This window comes from Arachis stenosperma, chromosome 4, assembly GCF_014773155.1.
Source record: "Arachis stenosperma cultivar V10309 chromosome 4, arast.V10309.gnm1.PFL2, whole genome shotgun sequence".
NCBI classification, from domain to species: domain Eukaryota; kingdom Viridiplantae; phylum Streptophyta; class Magnoliopsida; order Fabales; family Fabaceae; genus Arachis; species Arachis stenosperma.
This window is the reverse complement of record NC_080380.1, coordinates 117,699,400-117,715,880: the sequence shown is the minus strand read 5'-3', so window position 1 is coordinate 117,715,880 and position 16,481 is coordinate 117,699,400. Positions and strand designations below refer to the sequence as shown.

General features: G+C 37.2%; 1 protein-coding gene, 1 non-coding gene and 1 pseudogene across 3 annotated transcripts; 2 read left to right on the top strand and 1 right to left on the bottom strand.

Moving 5' to 3' along the window:
• Positions 1-125: 125 nt before the first annotated feature.
• LOC130973086 (thioredoxin-like 4, chloroplastic) lies at positions 126-4,877 on the bottom strand. 2 transcript variants are annotated; one of them, XM_057897483.1, is made up of 6 exons: positions 4,531-4,876; positions 2,981-3,044; positions 2,246-2,469; positions 1,283-1,921; positions 1,130-1,183; positions 127-649 (listed from the first exon to the last, which is right to left on the bottom strand). In XM_057897483.1, exons 4-6 carry the CDS (start codon positions 1,751-1,753, stop codon positions 521-523), a joined length of 654 nt encoding a protein of 217 aa, XP_057753466.1. In that variant the 5' UTR covers positions 1,754-1,921; positions 2,246-2,469; positions 2,981-3,044; positions 4,531-4,876; the 3' UTR covers positions 127-520. The 2 variants fall into 2 exon arrangements, with proteins under 2 accessions (XP_057753467.1, XP_057753466.1); XM_057897484.1 differs by lacking the exon at positions 2,246-2,469 and having other exon boundaries at positions 126-649; positions 4,531-4,877.
• Positions 4,878-5,401: 524 nt separating this feature from the next.
• On the top strand, positions 5,402-6,625 carry LOC130975372 (probable L-type lectin-domain containing receptor kinase VII.2; annotated as a pseudogene).
• Positions 6,626-15,435: 8,810 nt separating this feature from the next.
• LOC130977501 (small nucleolar RNA R71) lies at positions 15,436-15,539 on the top strand. Its single transcript, XR_009085190.1, has one exon. It is a non-coding gene; the product is annotated as a small nucleolar RNA R71 (small nucleolar RNA).
• The last annotated feature ends 942 nt before the right edge of the window (positions 15,540-16,481 follow it).

The window sequence follows — 16,481 nt, the reverse complement described above, 5'->3', positions numbered from 1 at the left end:
TTGTGTAGATGAATTCTACAATACACTCTATACAATCTTAAAAGTGACCTGAATTTAACATGATTTTTTTTCCTGAAAAAAAGTGACCTGGAGTGGAAAAAAACTATCGCATATCCCTTCTTTGTTTATGTAAATAAGACATATATTTCTTCCCAATGAAAATACACACAAATTATTGTAGGCCTGTACTATTATTTAAATCTATATGCAGTGAAAGGTTTCGGTCAATTTTTTTTTTTTTCAGTCAGTAGAAGTTGAGCCCGAAACCTTTGAGATGCAAAGGGAGCGAAATGCCATGTGAGCTAAACAAACAAGACGCACAAGGTTAACAAAAAAAAATATTTATTGAAACCCCCTGAAGGGTTATGAGAAATTGAGAATCCCTGCACTAAGCAAGTGTTCCAATTAAGTGAAATACAATCACATGGCTAAAATATTTTATGTGTGGTCTACAAAATTATCTTTAAAGAACTTGTGTCATGTAGAACCAATTTTGCATGAGTGATCTATTCCCATGAAGTTAACACAAAATATCTTGACGCTCAAGAGATGAATACTTGAGGATGGCTGCGACAATCTTTTCTTTATCTCTGGTTGGGAATGCTTCCAACAGGACTCCATCTTTGTAGAATTGGAAAAGAGGCACAGCCTGCACCAATTGAATTACTATTTTAGAATTCCTAGGATCATAAAACATGAAGACTTAAAATGCTGTTTTCAGCACAAATGATACACGATTTAATACCTACTCCCATATATAGAGAAGATTGAATCATCCAAAAAGGAGCAGGGAGAAACGAGAATATTTCGAGAGATATTAAAAAAAGAATAAACACTCAAATTGGTACCCAAAGAATCTCTAATAAATTTTTATTCTCTAAAAATCCTCAAGAGTTATTCACGTTGGACATATTGGTTCTTTTGTCATTTTGAAGAGGAACTAATTTATCTTATAGTAATATTTTTTACCTAATTGAACATTATGGAGGCACCAATTTGTCTTTATGAGAATAATTCTTGAGGACTTCTAGTGAATAAAAATTTATTGGGACCGAACTGTCTGATTTAAAATTCTGAGGATTCTGTGAAGAATTACAAAGACATGTCATAACAAACTAAAGAGAGATACCCTAATTCTTAGTCGCTCTGCAACCTCGGATTGCTCATCATACTCGTCCATTACCTGCAAGGAATAGCATTATAAAAGAGTTTCTAGATAGCATGAGTGCTCAGTCCAGTAATCAACAAAAGATAAGAATCACTGATGTTTATATATACTAACATTATGCTTTAGAAAAATAACCGGGGCTTCATCATCACCAGCCTTCTTGCACAACTTGGCAAAACCCTGCTCTATATATTTGCAGCTTCCACAAGAGGTGCGGTAGAAATCTACCACCACCAAAGATCCTGTTCCTTTAGCCTTGTCCAGAATCCTGCAGAACTCTTCATCCGTCGTGAATTCCCTTACACAATCAACAGGACACAGGTCCTCATCTTCATCAGGAAAGTCTTCTTGATGTTCATCTGCAACAACTCCTGTTCTACTACAAGGGCATAATGTGCGCCTCATCAATTTCAAAGGCTTAACTTTTGTGTCACCAAGACAAAGTTTGCCACGATGGTGCCTTGAAAACAAGCTGAAAACCACATGGGAAATCCTAGAATCAGCTGGCTCCTTCAAGTGCTCTCTGAAACAGGCAGAGGAATAGGTATGCAAAATATCCTGCCTGGGATTTACAACCTGTGGCATCTTTTATTTGTATGGCTTGTGATCAAAATGTTATAATCCTTGCTGCTAGCTGTTGGTATCTCTTAGAAAGGACTAATAAAGTTGAGCATAAGTGTACATGACTTTCACTTTCCCAAGCTAGATTGATTACGATTTACAAATGAAATGTCGCAAGTCGATACACGCCACCTATTTGGAAAATGAAAATAAATAAAAGATTATAAATGGTTGTGATTCAGTAGCAACTAGTGATGAATAAATTACTAAGATTAGAACAAAGCCACTGAAGGGTTAAGCATTTGAAGTGAATCAGCAAGAGTTGTAGTTTCAAACTAGTAGTATTTTGATTTGATGTATGCAAATTGTATTTAGATCTAACTTGGGATCGTGAGGGAGGGCCGTCACTACCTACCTCCTAAGCTCTACCTAACTAATGCTTTTTCAGAAGGTACTTAACTTGATCCATTGGTGAATCTTAATTTGAGCAAAAACAAGATAGCAATGATGTCTTACCTGGGAAACACATTGGTGCCTTTAATTTGCAGATAAAAAGACAAGATGCTCTCAGAATCAATTTCGGATTGGTGTCAAAAGAGAAGAGAATAGCAAGCAAGGAAGAAGGCGTAGTTTCTTTTGCTTTGGTATTGGAGGGGATTTGTCCAAAAGCACGCTTTTGCGATATCTCTCTGCACAATTAACTTCAAATGGGAACAAGACACGCACCCACCATATCCTCCCTGTTTTTCCAATTATTCTTTATCTTATTATTAATATTTATTATTATTTTCGTTGTGACATGTAATTCTATTGCAAAAGTCAATAATACATCAAAGGTGTTTGTTTCGGTACAATGATAAATTCATACGTACCGATACGTTAAGAACGTGGACAAATAACAAAACGACACATGGACTATATTTTCCACGTCAGCATCTAATCTTTTTTTAAAAAATATATATCATATCAATACTTTTACTAAAATACCCTTATAATTTAAAAAAAATAAAAAAAATATTTTTTTAAATGTTATGAAAAGACTTAAATATCTTTCTTTATGTTAGACAAAATCTACCCCTTTAAATTAATCAAATTTTAAAATTCAACTAATTTTAATCTTATAATTTCAAACTTTAAATAATTTAAAAAATAAAACAAAAACACATTTGATTATTCATCCACACTAATAGGAAGATATGACTCATAGGAAGAGGAAGATATGGCAAGAGATCATAATCAGATAAACCAAACCTTGAGGCTTGAAGAGAACATGAAAAAAGCATGTCTTTAGATTGGCATTGTTTTCAGTTACAGGCTGCAAAGGCAGTAGAATTTAATTATTAATTACACAAGTCAAGGAAATAATTTCAGCTCCATTCAGAAGAAGAAAATCAAATCCTCCCTAAATTCACTCTCTCCAATGAATAAGAGTGCTACAAAATTTAATTCATAGTATCGGAATATAGATGCAGCAACTTTCAGGCATCAAATTAAAAGAAATTAAACCATTCAACTTTTGAATTTGCGCTGCTTGTTTGATAAATGTGCATGCATTTGTTTGAAAGCAAAACTAATTGTGCAGCAGCTTGGCTTAATCTTTGAACTAAAAGCATACTAGGTTTGGTACTTTAACCTAGCATTATATTTTATTAATGTTGTCTTACTTCATAACCAAATTCATTCCTGTCAATTTCAATAAGATTTCATGGATAAATTTTCAAGTAACATTCCTTTTCATCAGAATCAGCAGCAGTGACATAAACCATAGTACAATCTTAGTCATAGTCAACATATGCACAAAGGTTAATAAATTAAAAGCACATGTAAGAGTAAATAAACATAGAAATATTGTGAAAAACCCAAAGTCTACTTTGACAAGTAAAAATCTAATTTTTCATTTCATAGTACACCTACATAATAAATAGACGATCAAGTGAGAAATGAAGCACTATGTTAGCTCCACCATGATAGATGAAATTAGAATATATTTTGAATATATTTTGAATCTAACTCTAGTCTCATTATTGATGAGAATGGAAATTAATAATAATAACTTTTTTGTTAAGCAATTATTGTCCCATCTGAACCAAATTAGATGCTTAAATGCTAATAAAGTACTAGTACTACTTGATCCCCTACTAATGTTCTCCATGATGATAGAACCAAAAGCATAAGTAAAAACCTAAGCACACAGAGTAATTAACATCAAGATATTTCCATCTTTGAAACAAATTTAACCAACCAACGAAATATAAACTAACCTGAAGAAATTTCTTATAATTAGTTAAGATTTGGAAAAGTTCCTACGACTAATCACATTTCCAAAATACATATGATGAGTTTTTAACAAAAGTGCTAATTAGTTTCAATTAATCTAGTTTCTTCTTCCCAGCATTCTCTTCAAAAGTTTTGTTGCTTCAAGCTTGCACACCAACATTTGTTGGAGAAATAGAATCTAAATCAGCCTCAGTTTTTCATTAGATGGTCGACTAGGCTTTTCTCACAACTCTCCGATAAAAAATGTTCTGATTATAATTTGCACTCACTTCAATAATTTAGATTAGTTCTTTCTATGCTTCACATTCCAAATACAAAGTGGATCATACAAAAAGGATTTGTAAGTGGATCATACAAAACAGCAGCACAGCAGAGCAGCCAGAGCTAATCAATAATCAATTAATCATTCAATAAAAACACAAAACACTAATGGTAGCAGGGAGCATAAAAAAAACCAGGAAGAGGGTTTGATTTCTGAACAGAGCATAAAAAACGAATAACCAGTACTACCAGTGAGCACTGACCTTCGACGGACGCCGGAGAGCGGTTGAGCACGACGAACGACGGCGACCAGACGAAGACCAGAGGACGACCACACGATTGGGGAATGAGAGGTGTTCGAGAATTGAAGGCTAGCAGACGAAGACGAGGTTGAGTGAGGGGCTAGGGCTACTCGCAGTTCTGCTGAAGGAAGAAGATTGGAGAAGGAGATGGGGGCGCAGTGGCTCGATGGACGAAGGGAAGACCCTGTGTGCGACGGACGGACGGACGGACGGACGGACAGACGAAGAGAGGTAAGGGTTCTCAGACCTTGCTTCTGAGTTCTGTAGAAGGGGAGAAGGGGCTTGGCTCAGCCACTGAACTGAAGTGTTTTTTGTTTTTAGATAACGAAACGGCGCCGTTTGGGGGAATCGGCCAAGTTCCAAGTTCCAAGTTCCAAGTTCTATCCCACCGACCGGTTCTTAAACAGTTCAGCAGCTCGGGTCCGGTTTTGGAGGCATCAATTTTTCGAAACAAAACGAACCGTTTGTGCTGCCAATTCACGGTTGAACCGATTAGATTGACCAATTCTATCCAATTTTTAGAACCCCAGGTATGAATGACTATGAGAAATTAGAGTTCAAAGATAAGTATAATAAGATTTAGAGTAAAAGACAAATAAGTCTCTAACCTTTTAAAACGGGGACTTTTTCGTTCCTTAAGATTGAAAAATACATTTCGATCTCTCACGTTTTAAAACGGCGGACAATTATACCCTTCTGTCCGTTTTGGACCAAAAACAACAACGGAGCCAGCTGACATGGAGGGGCAGTAAATGACCTGGCCGTTACACTTGATGAGGTGGATTGGGACAATTTTTTAGTGGACAAATTAGTCCCTTAACTCTATGCAAACGCCACTATTGATGATCACTCTCACTCTCACTCTCACTCTTCAATTCTCACCCTTACCAACCATGCCTCTTTTTCTATTGGCCGTGCTTTCTACCCTTCCAAGATCCCAACAAAATCTTCCTTTTCTTCCAACCCTTTACCGTTCTCAACCTCCTTCATCTTCTCCGTTGCACCATTCAAACACCTTCTCCCTGGCCATGGTTTTGTGTTCTTGTTCTCACCTTTTGAAGGAGCAAACGGGGTTAGCTCAGCTCAGCACCTTGGCCTCTTCAACTTGACCAACAATGGTAACCCCAAAAACTATGTTTTTGGGATTGAGTTTGATGTGTTCAAGAACTAAGAATTCAATGACATTAATGATAACCATGTGGGTTTGGATGTGAATTCTCTTACTTCTTTGGCCTCACACGATGCTGAATTTTGGGTCAGTGAAAAACATGATGAAAAGTTTAAGGAATTGAAGTTTAACAATGGTGAGAACTATCAAGTGTGGATTGAGTATTCAGATTCTAGAGTTAATGTAGCAATGGCTATTGCAGGGAAAAGAAGGCCTAATAGGCCTTTGATTAGTGAACTTGTGAATCTTTCTGATGTCTTTTTGGATGAAATGTTTGTGGGATTTTGTGGGGCAACAGGGCAACTTGTTGAGAGTCATAAGATTTTGGCATGGAGCTTTAGCAACTCAAATTTTTCGATCGGCGATGGTTTGGTGACTACGAATTTGCCTTCATTTGGTTTTGTTTCAGGGATCAGTTTTGGAATTTTTATCTTTGTTATTGGTAGTGCAGCTATGGTGTTTGTTGTTTTGCTCAAAAGAAAAAGAAGCAAAAGAATGGAGGAAGAGGGAGATATTGAAGACTGAAAATTAGAGTATTGGCCACACTGTATTAGTTATGAAGACATTTATGCTGCAACTAAAGCATTTTCAGAACATAATATAATTGAGTTTGGAGGTATGCTGAAGGATGTGGTTATGGGGGTATTGTATTTGCATGAGAGTTGGAAAGTTAAGGTGTTGCATAGGGACATAAAAGCAAACAATGTATTACTTAAGAAGGATATGAATGCAAGGTTGGGGGATTTTGGACTCGCCCGGATGCATCATCATGAGCAGATACCTAACACCTCGCGAGTGATCGGAACGGTTGGCTACATGGCACCGGAACTACTAAGAACCGGGAGAGCCTCGAGCAGCGGCCATGGCTTCCACCTTGCATTTTCATGAAATAGGGCTCACTGCGGCGTTGTTTTGGCCTTAAGGGACGAATTTGTCCATTAAGAATTCATCCCAATCCACCTCATCAAGTGTAACGGTCAGGTCATTCACTGCCCCTCCATGTCAGCTGGCTCCGTTGCCCTTTTTGGCCCAAAACGGACGGAAGGGTATAATTGTCCGCCGTTTTAAAACGTGGAGGATCGAAATGTATTTTCTAATCTTGAGGGACGAAAATGTCCCCGTTTTAAAAGGTCAGGGACCTATTTGTCTTTTACTATAAGATTTAAGCAATCTCCTTTAGTGTAGATGAATAATCAAATGCATTTTTTTATTTTTTAAATTATTTAATGTTTGAAATTATAAGATTAAAATTATTTTAAAATTTGATTAATTTTAAGAGGTAGTTTATGTCTAACATAAAAAAATATTTAAGTCTTTTTATAAAATTAAAAAATATTTTTTATTTTTATTAAATTATAAGCATGTTTTAGTAAAAATATTGATATAATATATATTTTTTTAAAAAAATAGATGTTGACGTAAAAATCATAGTCTACATGTCATTTTGTTATTTGTTCATATTTTTAAGTATCGATACATATAAATTTTTTATCGAAGTAAAAATTTTTGATATATTATTGACTTCTGTAATAGAATTATACGTCACAACGAAAATAATAATAAATATTAATAATAAGATAAAAAATAATCGAAAAAACAGGGAGCATATGGTGAATGTGTGTCTTGTTTCATTAGGGATGAATGCGGATCAGATCGGATCTAATATTCGCAGTTTTTTAAGTTTGGATCCAATTCGATCCAAACCGATAATATGCGCATCGGATCGGATATCGGATATATTCGCAAAACAGAAAAATATTTTTAAAAGTTTATTTTTATTAAAAAATATCAAAAAAATATTTTTTTCACTCTTTTAAACATGTTTACTATTAAAATATTATTAAACATACTTTTCTTAAACAATAAAAATAAAATAATACAACATATATGATAATTGTTAGTTGAAATAAAACATAAAAAAATATTTATTTATTTCTCCGGATCCACAGATATGCGGATACCTACCTAAAATCAGCAATCTGATCCTATTAGTATACGAATCTGATATGATCCAATAACATTGCCGATTGGATCCATATCCGCAATATTTGGATCGGATTCGGATAAACACCATAGATATGTAGATCCGATCCGATCCATAAACACCCTTAATTCTCATTCGAAGTTAATTGTGCAAAAAGATATTGCAAAAGCGCGCTTTTGGACAAATCCCATCTAACACTAAAGCAAAAGAAACTACACCTTCTTCCTTACTTGTTATTTTCTTCTATTCTGACACCGATCTAAAATTGATCCTTAGAGCGTTTTGTTTTTATTTGTAAATTAAAAGCATCGATGTGTTTTTCAGGTAAGACATCATTGCTATCTTATTTTTACTCAAATTATAATTTATTTCTGGATCAAATTAAGTACCTTTTGAAAAAGCATTAATTAGGTAGGACTTAGGAGTTAGGTAGTAATTCTATAGTCCTATCTCACAAGTTCGAATTAGATCCAAATACAATTCGCATACATCAAATAAAAATACTAGTGATTCATAACTACAACTCTTTCTTATTCATTTCAAATACTTACTCTTTCAATGACTTTGCTCAAGTAAAGAATGACTTTAAATATTTTGTTTTGTCTAATAAAGTAATAATTAAAGGTTAAATCTATAATTTTGTTAATATTTGCATATATTCTCTTAGTTTTCATCTCATCTTTAAGGAGAAAAATTTTTTTATGGATCCAACATCTTTTTTTTTCTTCCCACTCAGTTTTCTTCCCTCATCCAAAAAACAAAAAAAAAATATTTTTTCATCTTTTTTCTTTCTTGACATTTTCTTTTCCTTTGTATAGCAAATGGACATCCCATCCAATAAAGATATACATGCTTTCATACACTAGCCCAATAATAAAGTCAGGTCCAAAGTAAACAAGCACAACACACACAAAAGAAGTCTAGAAAATTTTTTTCGTCAATCCTGTTGAGTCTACAATGAAATTTAGACTTCTAATAGATACAAAATAATATGAAATTGAACACTACCTACAATAATGCACTAACTATAACAAATCCAATATAAGAAAATATGATGTGAATTAATTTTCTTTCTTATTTTTCATGATGTTTTAATTACAATGCTAAAGAAATATATATAGTATCATCTATGCTATAATTTCAATGAATAAGAATAAAATCCTCCTATAAAAATTTCCTACAAGTTCTCTCCTATTAAAACTCTTTGCAAACCTTATTTTGCTCCCAAAGTTTGCTCTTAGCCTTCCTGTATTCTCACAATTATTGTTGAGTCTGCAATAGAATTTAGACTTCTAATAAATACAAAGTAATATAAAATTGAATACTATCCGCAATAATGCACTAACTATAACAGAACCAATATGAAAAAATATGATGTGATTACTCTATATAATATGATGTGAATTAATTTTCTTTCTTATTTTTTTTATAATGTTTCCAATTATAATGCTACAGAAATATATATAGTATCATCTATGCTATAATTTCAATGAACCAGAATAAAATCCTCCTATGAAAACTCCCTACAAATTCTTTTCTATTAAAACTCCTTGCAAACCTTATTTTACTCCCGAAGTTTGCTCTTAACCTTCATGTATTCTCACAATTATTGTTGAGTCTGCAGTACAATTTAGACTTCTAATAGATTTCAATTAAAATGCTACAGAAATATATATAGTATTATCTATGATATAATTTCAATGAACAAGAATAAAATTCTCTTATGAAAACTTTCTACAAGTTCTCTCCTATTAAAACTCCTTACAAACCTTATTTTACTCCCTAAATTTACTCTTAGCCTTCTTGTATTCTCACAATTATTGTTAAGTGGTGCGCGAAATTGTGATCACTACACAACTTTGCACAACTAACCAGCAAGTGCACTGGGTCGTCCAAGTAATAAACCTTACGCGAGTAAGGGTCGATCCCACGGAGATTGTTGGTATGAAGCAAGCTATGGTCACCTTGTAAATCTTAGTCAGGCAGACTCAAATGGGTATAGTGATGTACGAATAAAGCATAAAGATAAAGATAGAGGTACTTATGTAATTCATTGGTAGGAACTTCAGATAAGCGTATGAAGATGCCTTCCCTTCCGTCTCTCTGCTTTCTTACTGTCTTCATCCAATCCTTCTTACTCCTTTCCATGGCAAGCTTATGTAGGGTTTCACCGTTGTCAGTGGCTACCTCCCTCCTCTCAGTGAAAACGTTCCTATGCTCTGTCACAGCATATGGCTAATCAGCTGTCAGTTCTCGGTCAGGCCGGAATAGAATCAGTGATTCTTTTGCGTCTGTCACTAACAGCCGGAGTTTAAGCACGTCACAGTTCATCATTGAATCCTACATACTCAGAATACCACAGACAAGGTTAGACCTTCCGGATTCTCTTGAATGCCGCCATCAGTTCTTGCCTATACCACGAAGACTCTGATCTCACGGAATGGCTGGCTCGTTTGTCAGGCGAGCACTCGGTTGTCAGGCGATCAACCAGCATCGTGTATCAGGAATCCAAGAGATATTCACTAGAGCCTTGGTTGCTTGCAGAAAAAAAGTGGTTGTCAGTCACCTTGTTCGTAGGTGAGAATGATGATGAGTGTCATGGATCATCACATTCATCAGTTGAGAACAAGTGATATCTTGGACAAAGAACAAGCGGAATTGAATAGAAGAACAATAGTAATTGCATTAATACTCGAGGTACAGCAGAGCTCCACACCTTAATCTATGGTGTGTAGAAACTCCACCGTTGAAAATACATAAGAACAAGGTCTAGGCATGGCCGAATGGCCAGCCTCCCAATGATCTAAGAACTAGGTGTCCGAAGATCAGAAGATGAAAAATACAATAGTAAAAGGTCCTACTTATAGGGAACTAGTAGCCTAAGGTGTACAGAGATGAGTAAATGACATAGAAATCCACTTCCGGGCCCACTTGGTGTGTGCTTGGGCTGAGCAATGAAGCATTTTCGTGTAGAGACTCTCCTTGGAGTTAAACGCCAGCTTTTATGCCAGTTTGGGCGTTTAACTCCCATTTTGGTGCCAGTTCCAGCGTTTAACGCTGGGAATTCTGAGGGTGACTTTGAGCGCCGGTTTGGGCCATCAAATCTTGGGCAAAGTATGAACTATCATATATTGCTGGAAAGCCCAGGATGTCTACTTTCCAACGCCATTGAGAGCGCGCCAATTGGGCTTCTGTAGCTCCAGAAAATCCACTTCGAGTGCAGGGAGGTCAGAATCCAACAGCATCTGCAGTCCTTTTGAGTCTCTGAATCAGATTTTTGCTCAGGTCCCTCAATTTCAGCCAGAAAATACCTGAAATCACAGAAAAATACACAAACTCATAGTAAAGTCCAGAAAAGTGAATTTTAGCTAAAAACTAATAAAAATATACTAAAAACTAACTAGACCATACTAAAAACATACTAAAAACAATGCCAAAAAGCGTACAAATTATCCGCTCATCACAACACCAAACTTAAATTGTTGCTTGTCCCCAAGCAACTGAAAATCAAATAAGATAAAAAGAAGAGAATATACTATAGACTCCAAATTATCAATGAAACTAAGCTCCAAATTAGATGAGCGGGACTAGTAGCTTTTTGCCTCCGAACAGTTTTGGCATCTCACTTTATCCTTTGAAATTCAGAATGATTGGCTTCTTTAGGAACTCAGAATCCGGATAGTGTTATTGATTCTCCTAGTTAAGTATGATGATTCTTGAACACAGCTACTTTATGAGTCTTGGCCGTGGCCCAAAGCACTCTGTCTTCCAGTATTACCACCGGATACATACATGCCACAGACACATAATTGGGTGAACCTTTTCAGATTGTGACTTAACTTTGCTAAAGTCCCCAATTAGAGGTGTCCAAGGTTCTTAAGCACACTCTTTTTGCCTTGGATCACAATTTTATTTCTTTCTTTTTCTTTCTTTTTCTCTTTCTTTCTCTCTTTTTTTTTGTTTTTCTCCTTCTTTTTTTTTGTATTCACTGCTTTTTCTTGCTTCAAGAATCATTTTTATGATTTTTCAGATCCTCAGTAACATGTCTCCTTTTTCATCATTCTTTCAAGAGCCAACAATTTTAACATTCATGAATAACAAATTCAAAAGACATATGCACTGTTTAAGCATACATTCAGAAAACAAAAAGTATTGTCACCACATCAAACTAATTAAGCTAGTTTTAAAGATGAATTCGAAATCCTGTACTTCTTGTTCTTTTGTAATAAAAACAGTTTTCTTTTAAGAAAGGTGATGGATTCATAGGACATTCATAACTTTAAGGCATAGACACTAAGACACTAATGATCATAAGACACAAACATGGATAAACATAAAGCATAATTTTCGAAAAACAGAAAAATAAAGAACAAGGAGATTAAAGAACGGGTCCACCTTAGTGATGGCGGCTTGTTCTTCCTCTTGAAGGTCTTATGGAGTTCTTGAGCTCCTCAATGTCTCTTCCTTGTCTTTGTTGCTCCTCTCTCATGATTCTTTGATCTTCTCTAATGATGATGGAGTGTTCTTGATGCTCCACCCTTAGTTGTCCCATGTTGGAACTCAACTCTCCTAGGGAGGTGTTAATTTGCTTCCAATAGTCTTGTGGAGGAAAGTGCATCCCTTGAGGCATCTCAGAGATCTCATGATGAGAGGGGTCTCTTGTTTGCTCCATCCTTTTCTTAGTAATGGGCTTGAGGTCACGCCTTCTCAGTTGAACCGGCTTCCCTCTTGAATCTCTCTTTCATTGAACGCCCTCTTCACAAATGTCTATGAGGACTTGGTCCAACCTTTGATCAAAGTTGACCCTTCTTCATGGCCACAACTTCATAGAAGTGGTCTTGATGCACCCTTGAGATGAATCTCTCCATCTCCCATGACTCAGAGGTGGAAGCTTTTGCCTTCCCTTTCCTCTTTCTAGAGGTTTCTCCGGCCTTAGATGCCATAAATGGTTATGGAAAAACGAAAAAGCAACGCTTTTGCCACACCAAACTTAAAAGGTTTGCTCGTCCTCGAGCAAAAGAAGAAAGAAGAGAGTAGAAGAAGAAGAGATGAGGAAGAAGGAAATGACTTTTGTGTTCGGCCAAAGAGGGGGAGAAGTGGTGTTTAGGTTGTGTGAAAATGAAGGGGTGAAGAAGGGTATATATAGGAGAGGGGGTGGGTAAGGTTCGGTCAAGTGAGGGTGGGTTTGGGTGGGAAGTGGTTTGAATTTGAATGGTGAGGTAGGTGGGGTTTTATGAAGGGTGGATGTGAGTGGTGAAGAGGAAGATGTGATTTGATAGGTGAAGGGTTTTTGGGGAAGAGGTATTGAGGTGATTGGTGAATGGGTGAAGAAGAGAGAGAGAGTGGTGGGGTTGGTGGGGGTCCTGTGGGGTCCACAGATCCTGTGGTGTCAAGGAAAAGTCATCCCTGCACCAAATGGCATTCAAAATCACGTTTTGAGCCATTTCTGGCGTTAAACGCCGGGCTGGTGCCCATTCCTGGCGTTTAACACCAGGTTCTTGCCCTTTTCTGGCGTTTAACGCCAGTCTGGTGCCCCTTTCTGGCGTTAAACGCCCAGAATGGGGGTCCTGTGGGGTCCAGATCCTGTGGTGTCAAGGAAAAGTCATCCTGCACCAAATGGCATTCAAAATCACGTTTTGAGCCATTTCTGGCGTTAAACGCCGGGCTGGTGCCCATTCCTGGCGTTTAACACCAGGTTCTTGCCCTTTTCATGGCGTTTAACGCCAGTCTGGTGCCCCTTTCTGGCGTTAAACGCCCAGAATGGTGCCAGACTGGGCGTTAACGCCAACTGCTAGCCTCACTGGCGTTTAAACGCCAGTGGGTTCTTCCTCCAGGGTGTGCTGTTTTTCTTCCTGTTTTTCATTCGTTTTTGCTTTTTCAATTGATTTTGTGTCTTCTTATGATCATCAACCTACAAAAAACATAAATAACAAAAGAAAATAGTCAAAATATAACATTGGGTTGCCTCCCAACAAGCGCTTCTTTAATGTCAGTAGCTTGACAGATGGCTCTCATGGAGCCTCACATTTTCTCAGAGCAATGTTGGAACCTCCCAACACCAACTTAGAGTTTGAATGTGGGGGGTTCAACACCAAACTTAGAGTTTGGTTGTGGCCTCCCAACACCAAACTTAGAGTTTGACTGTGGGGGCTCTGTTTGACTCTGATTTGAGAGAAGCTCTTCATGCTTCCTCTCCATGGTGACAGAGGGATATCCTTGAGCCTTAAACACAAAGGATTCTTCATTCACTTGAATGATCAGTTCGCCTCTATCAACATCAATCACAGCCTTTGCTGTGGCTAGGAAGGGTCTGCCAAGGATGATGGATTCATCCATGCACTTCCCAGTCTCTAGGACTATGAAATCAGTAGGGATGTAATGGTCCTCAATCTTCACCAAAACATCCACTACAAGTCCATGAGCTTGTTTTCTTGAGTTGTCTGCCATCTCTAGTGAGATTCTTGCAGCTTGTACCTCAAAGATCCCTAGCTTCTCCATTACAGAGAGAGGCATGAGGTTTACACTTGATCCTAAGTCACACAGAGCCTTCTTGAAGGTTATGGTGCCTATGGTACAAGGTATTGAAAACTTCCCAGGATCTTGTCTCTTTTGAGGTAATTTCTGCCTAGACAAGTCATCCAGTTCTTTGGTGAGCAAAGGAGGTTCATTCTCCCAAGTCTCATTTCCAAATAACTTGTCATTTAGCTTCATGATTGCTCCAAGGTATTTAGCAACTTGCTCTTCAGTGACATACTCATCCTCTTCAGAGGAAGAATACTCATCAGAGCTCATGAAAGGCAGAAGTAAGTCCAATGGAATCTCTATGGTCTCATTTTGAGCCTCAGATTCCCATGGTTCCTCATTGGGGAACTCATTGGAGGCTAGTGCACGCCCACTGAGGTCTTCCTCAGTGGCGTTCACTTCCTCTCCTTCCTCTCCCAATTCGGCCATGTTGATGGCCTTGCACTCTCCTTTTGGATTTTCTTCTGTGTTGCTTGGAAGAGTGCTTGGAGGGAGTTCAGTAATTTTCTTGCTCAGCTGTCCCACTTGTGCCTCCAAATTCCTAATGGAGGACCTTGTTTCAGTCATGAAACTTTGAGTGGTTTTGATTAGATCAGAGACCATAGTTGCTAAGTCAGAGGGGTTCTGCTTAGAATTCTCTGTCTGTTGCTGAGAAGATGATGGAAAAGGCTTGCCATTGCTAAACCTGTTTCTTCCACCATTATTGTTGTTGAAACCTTGTTGAGGTTTCTCTTGATTCTTCCATGAGAAATTTGGGTGATTTCTCCATGAAGAATTATAGGTGTTCCCATAGGGTTCTCCTAGGTAATTCACCTCTTCCATTGAAGGGTTCTCAGGATCATAAGCTTCTTCTTCAGATGAAGCATCCTTAGTACTGCTTGGTGCACTTTGCATTCCAGATAGACTTTGAGAAATCAAATCGACTTGTTGAGTCAATATCTTGTTCTGAGCCAAAATGGCATTCAGAGTATCAATCTCAAGAACTCCTTTCTTCTGATTAGTCCCATTGTTCACAGGATTCCTTTCAGAAGTGTACATGAATTGGTTATTTGCAACCATTTCAATTAGCTCTTGAGCTTCTGTAGGCGTCTTCTTCAGATGAAGAGATCCTCCAGCAGAGCTATCCAAAGACATCTTGGATAGTTCAGAGAGACCATCATAGAAAATACCTATGATGCTCCATTCAGAAAGCATGTCAGATGGACATTTTCTGATCAATTGTTTGTATCTTTCCCAAGCTTCATAGAGGGATTCTCCATCCTTCTGTCTGAAGGTTTGGACTTCCACTCTAAGCTTACTCAATTTTTGAGGTGGAAAGAACTTTGCCAAGAAGGCATTGACTAGCTTTTCCCAAGAGTCCAGGCTTTCCTTAGGTTGAGAGTCCAACCATATTCTAGCTCTGTCTCTTACAGCAAAAGGGAATAGCATCAGTCTGTAGACCTCAGGGTCAACCCCATTAGTCTTGACTGTGTCACAGATTTGCAAGAATTCAGCTAAAAACTGATGAGGATCTTCCAATGGAAGTCCATGGAACTTGCAATTCTGTTGCATTAGAGAAACTAATTGAGGCTTAAGCTCAAAGTTGTTTGCTCCAATGGCAGGGATAGAGATGCTTCTCCCATAGAAGTCGGGAGTAGGTGCAGTAAAGTCACCCAGCACCTTCCTTGCATTGTTGGCATTGTTGTTGTTTTCGGCTGCCATGGGTTCTTCTTCTTTGAAGATTTCTGTTAGGTCCTCTATAGAGAATTGTGCCTTAGCTTCTCTTAGCTTTCGCTTCAAGGTCCTTTCAGGTTCAGGGTAAGCTTCAACAAGAATGCCTTTGTCTCTGCTCCTGCTCATATGAAAGAGAAGAGAACAAGAAAATGTGGAATCCTCTATGTCACAGTATAGAGATTCCTTGAGGTGTCAGAAGAACAGAAAAATAGAAGAAAGAGGTAGAAGAATTCGAACTTGATCAGATAGAGTTCGAATTGTGCATTAAGAAGGAGTGGTACTCCATAAATAGAAGGATGTGGGAAGAGAGGAAGAAATTTTCGAAAATCAAGTGAAATATTTTGAACACATTTTAAAAAAAATTGATTAATTTTCGAAAATCAAGAGTGAGAAAGAGATCAAGAAATTTTTGAAAAAGATTTTTGAGATTAGAAATCAAAAAGATATGATTTGAAAACTATTTTGAAAAAGATGTGATTGAAAAGTTATGGTTTTAAAAAGATATGATTGAAAATATATGATTTT

Bases quoted from the DNA above. Each gene is read 5' to 3' on its own strand.
- LOC130973086 (XM_057897484.1), bottom strand. From the start codon at position 1,753: ATGCCACAGGTTGTAAATCCCAGGCAGGATATTTTGCATACCTATTCC. The intron at 1,184-1,282 runs GTTAGTATATAT...TATTCCTTGCAG, and splicing joins TTATTTTTCTAAAGCATAAT to GTAATGGACGAGTATGATGA. The intron at 650-1,129 runs GTATCTCTCTTT...CAATTGGTGCAG, and splicing joins CAGAGCGACTAAGAATTAGG to GCTGTGCCTCTTTTCCAATT.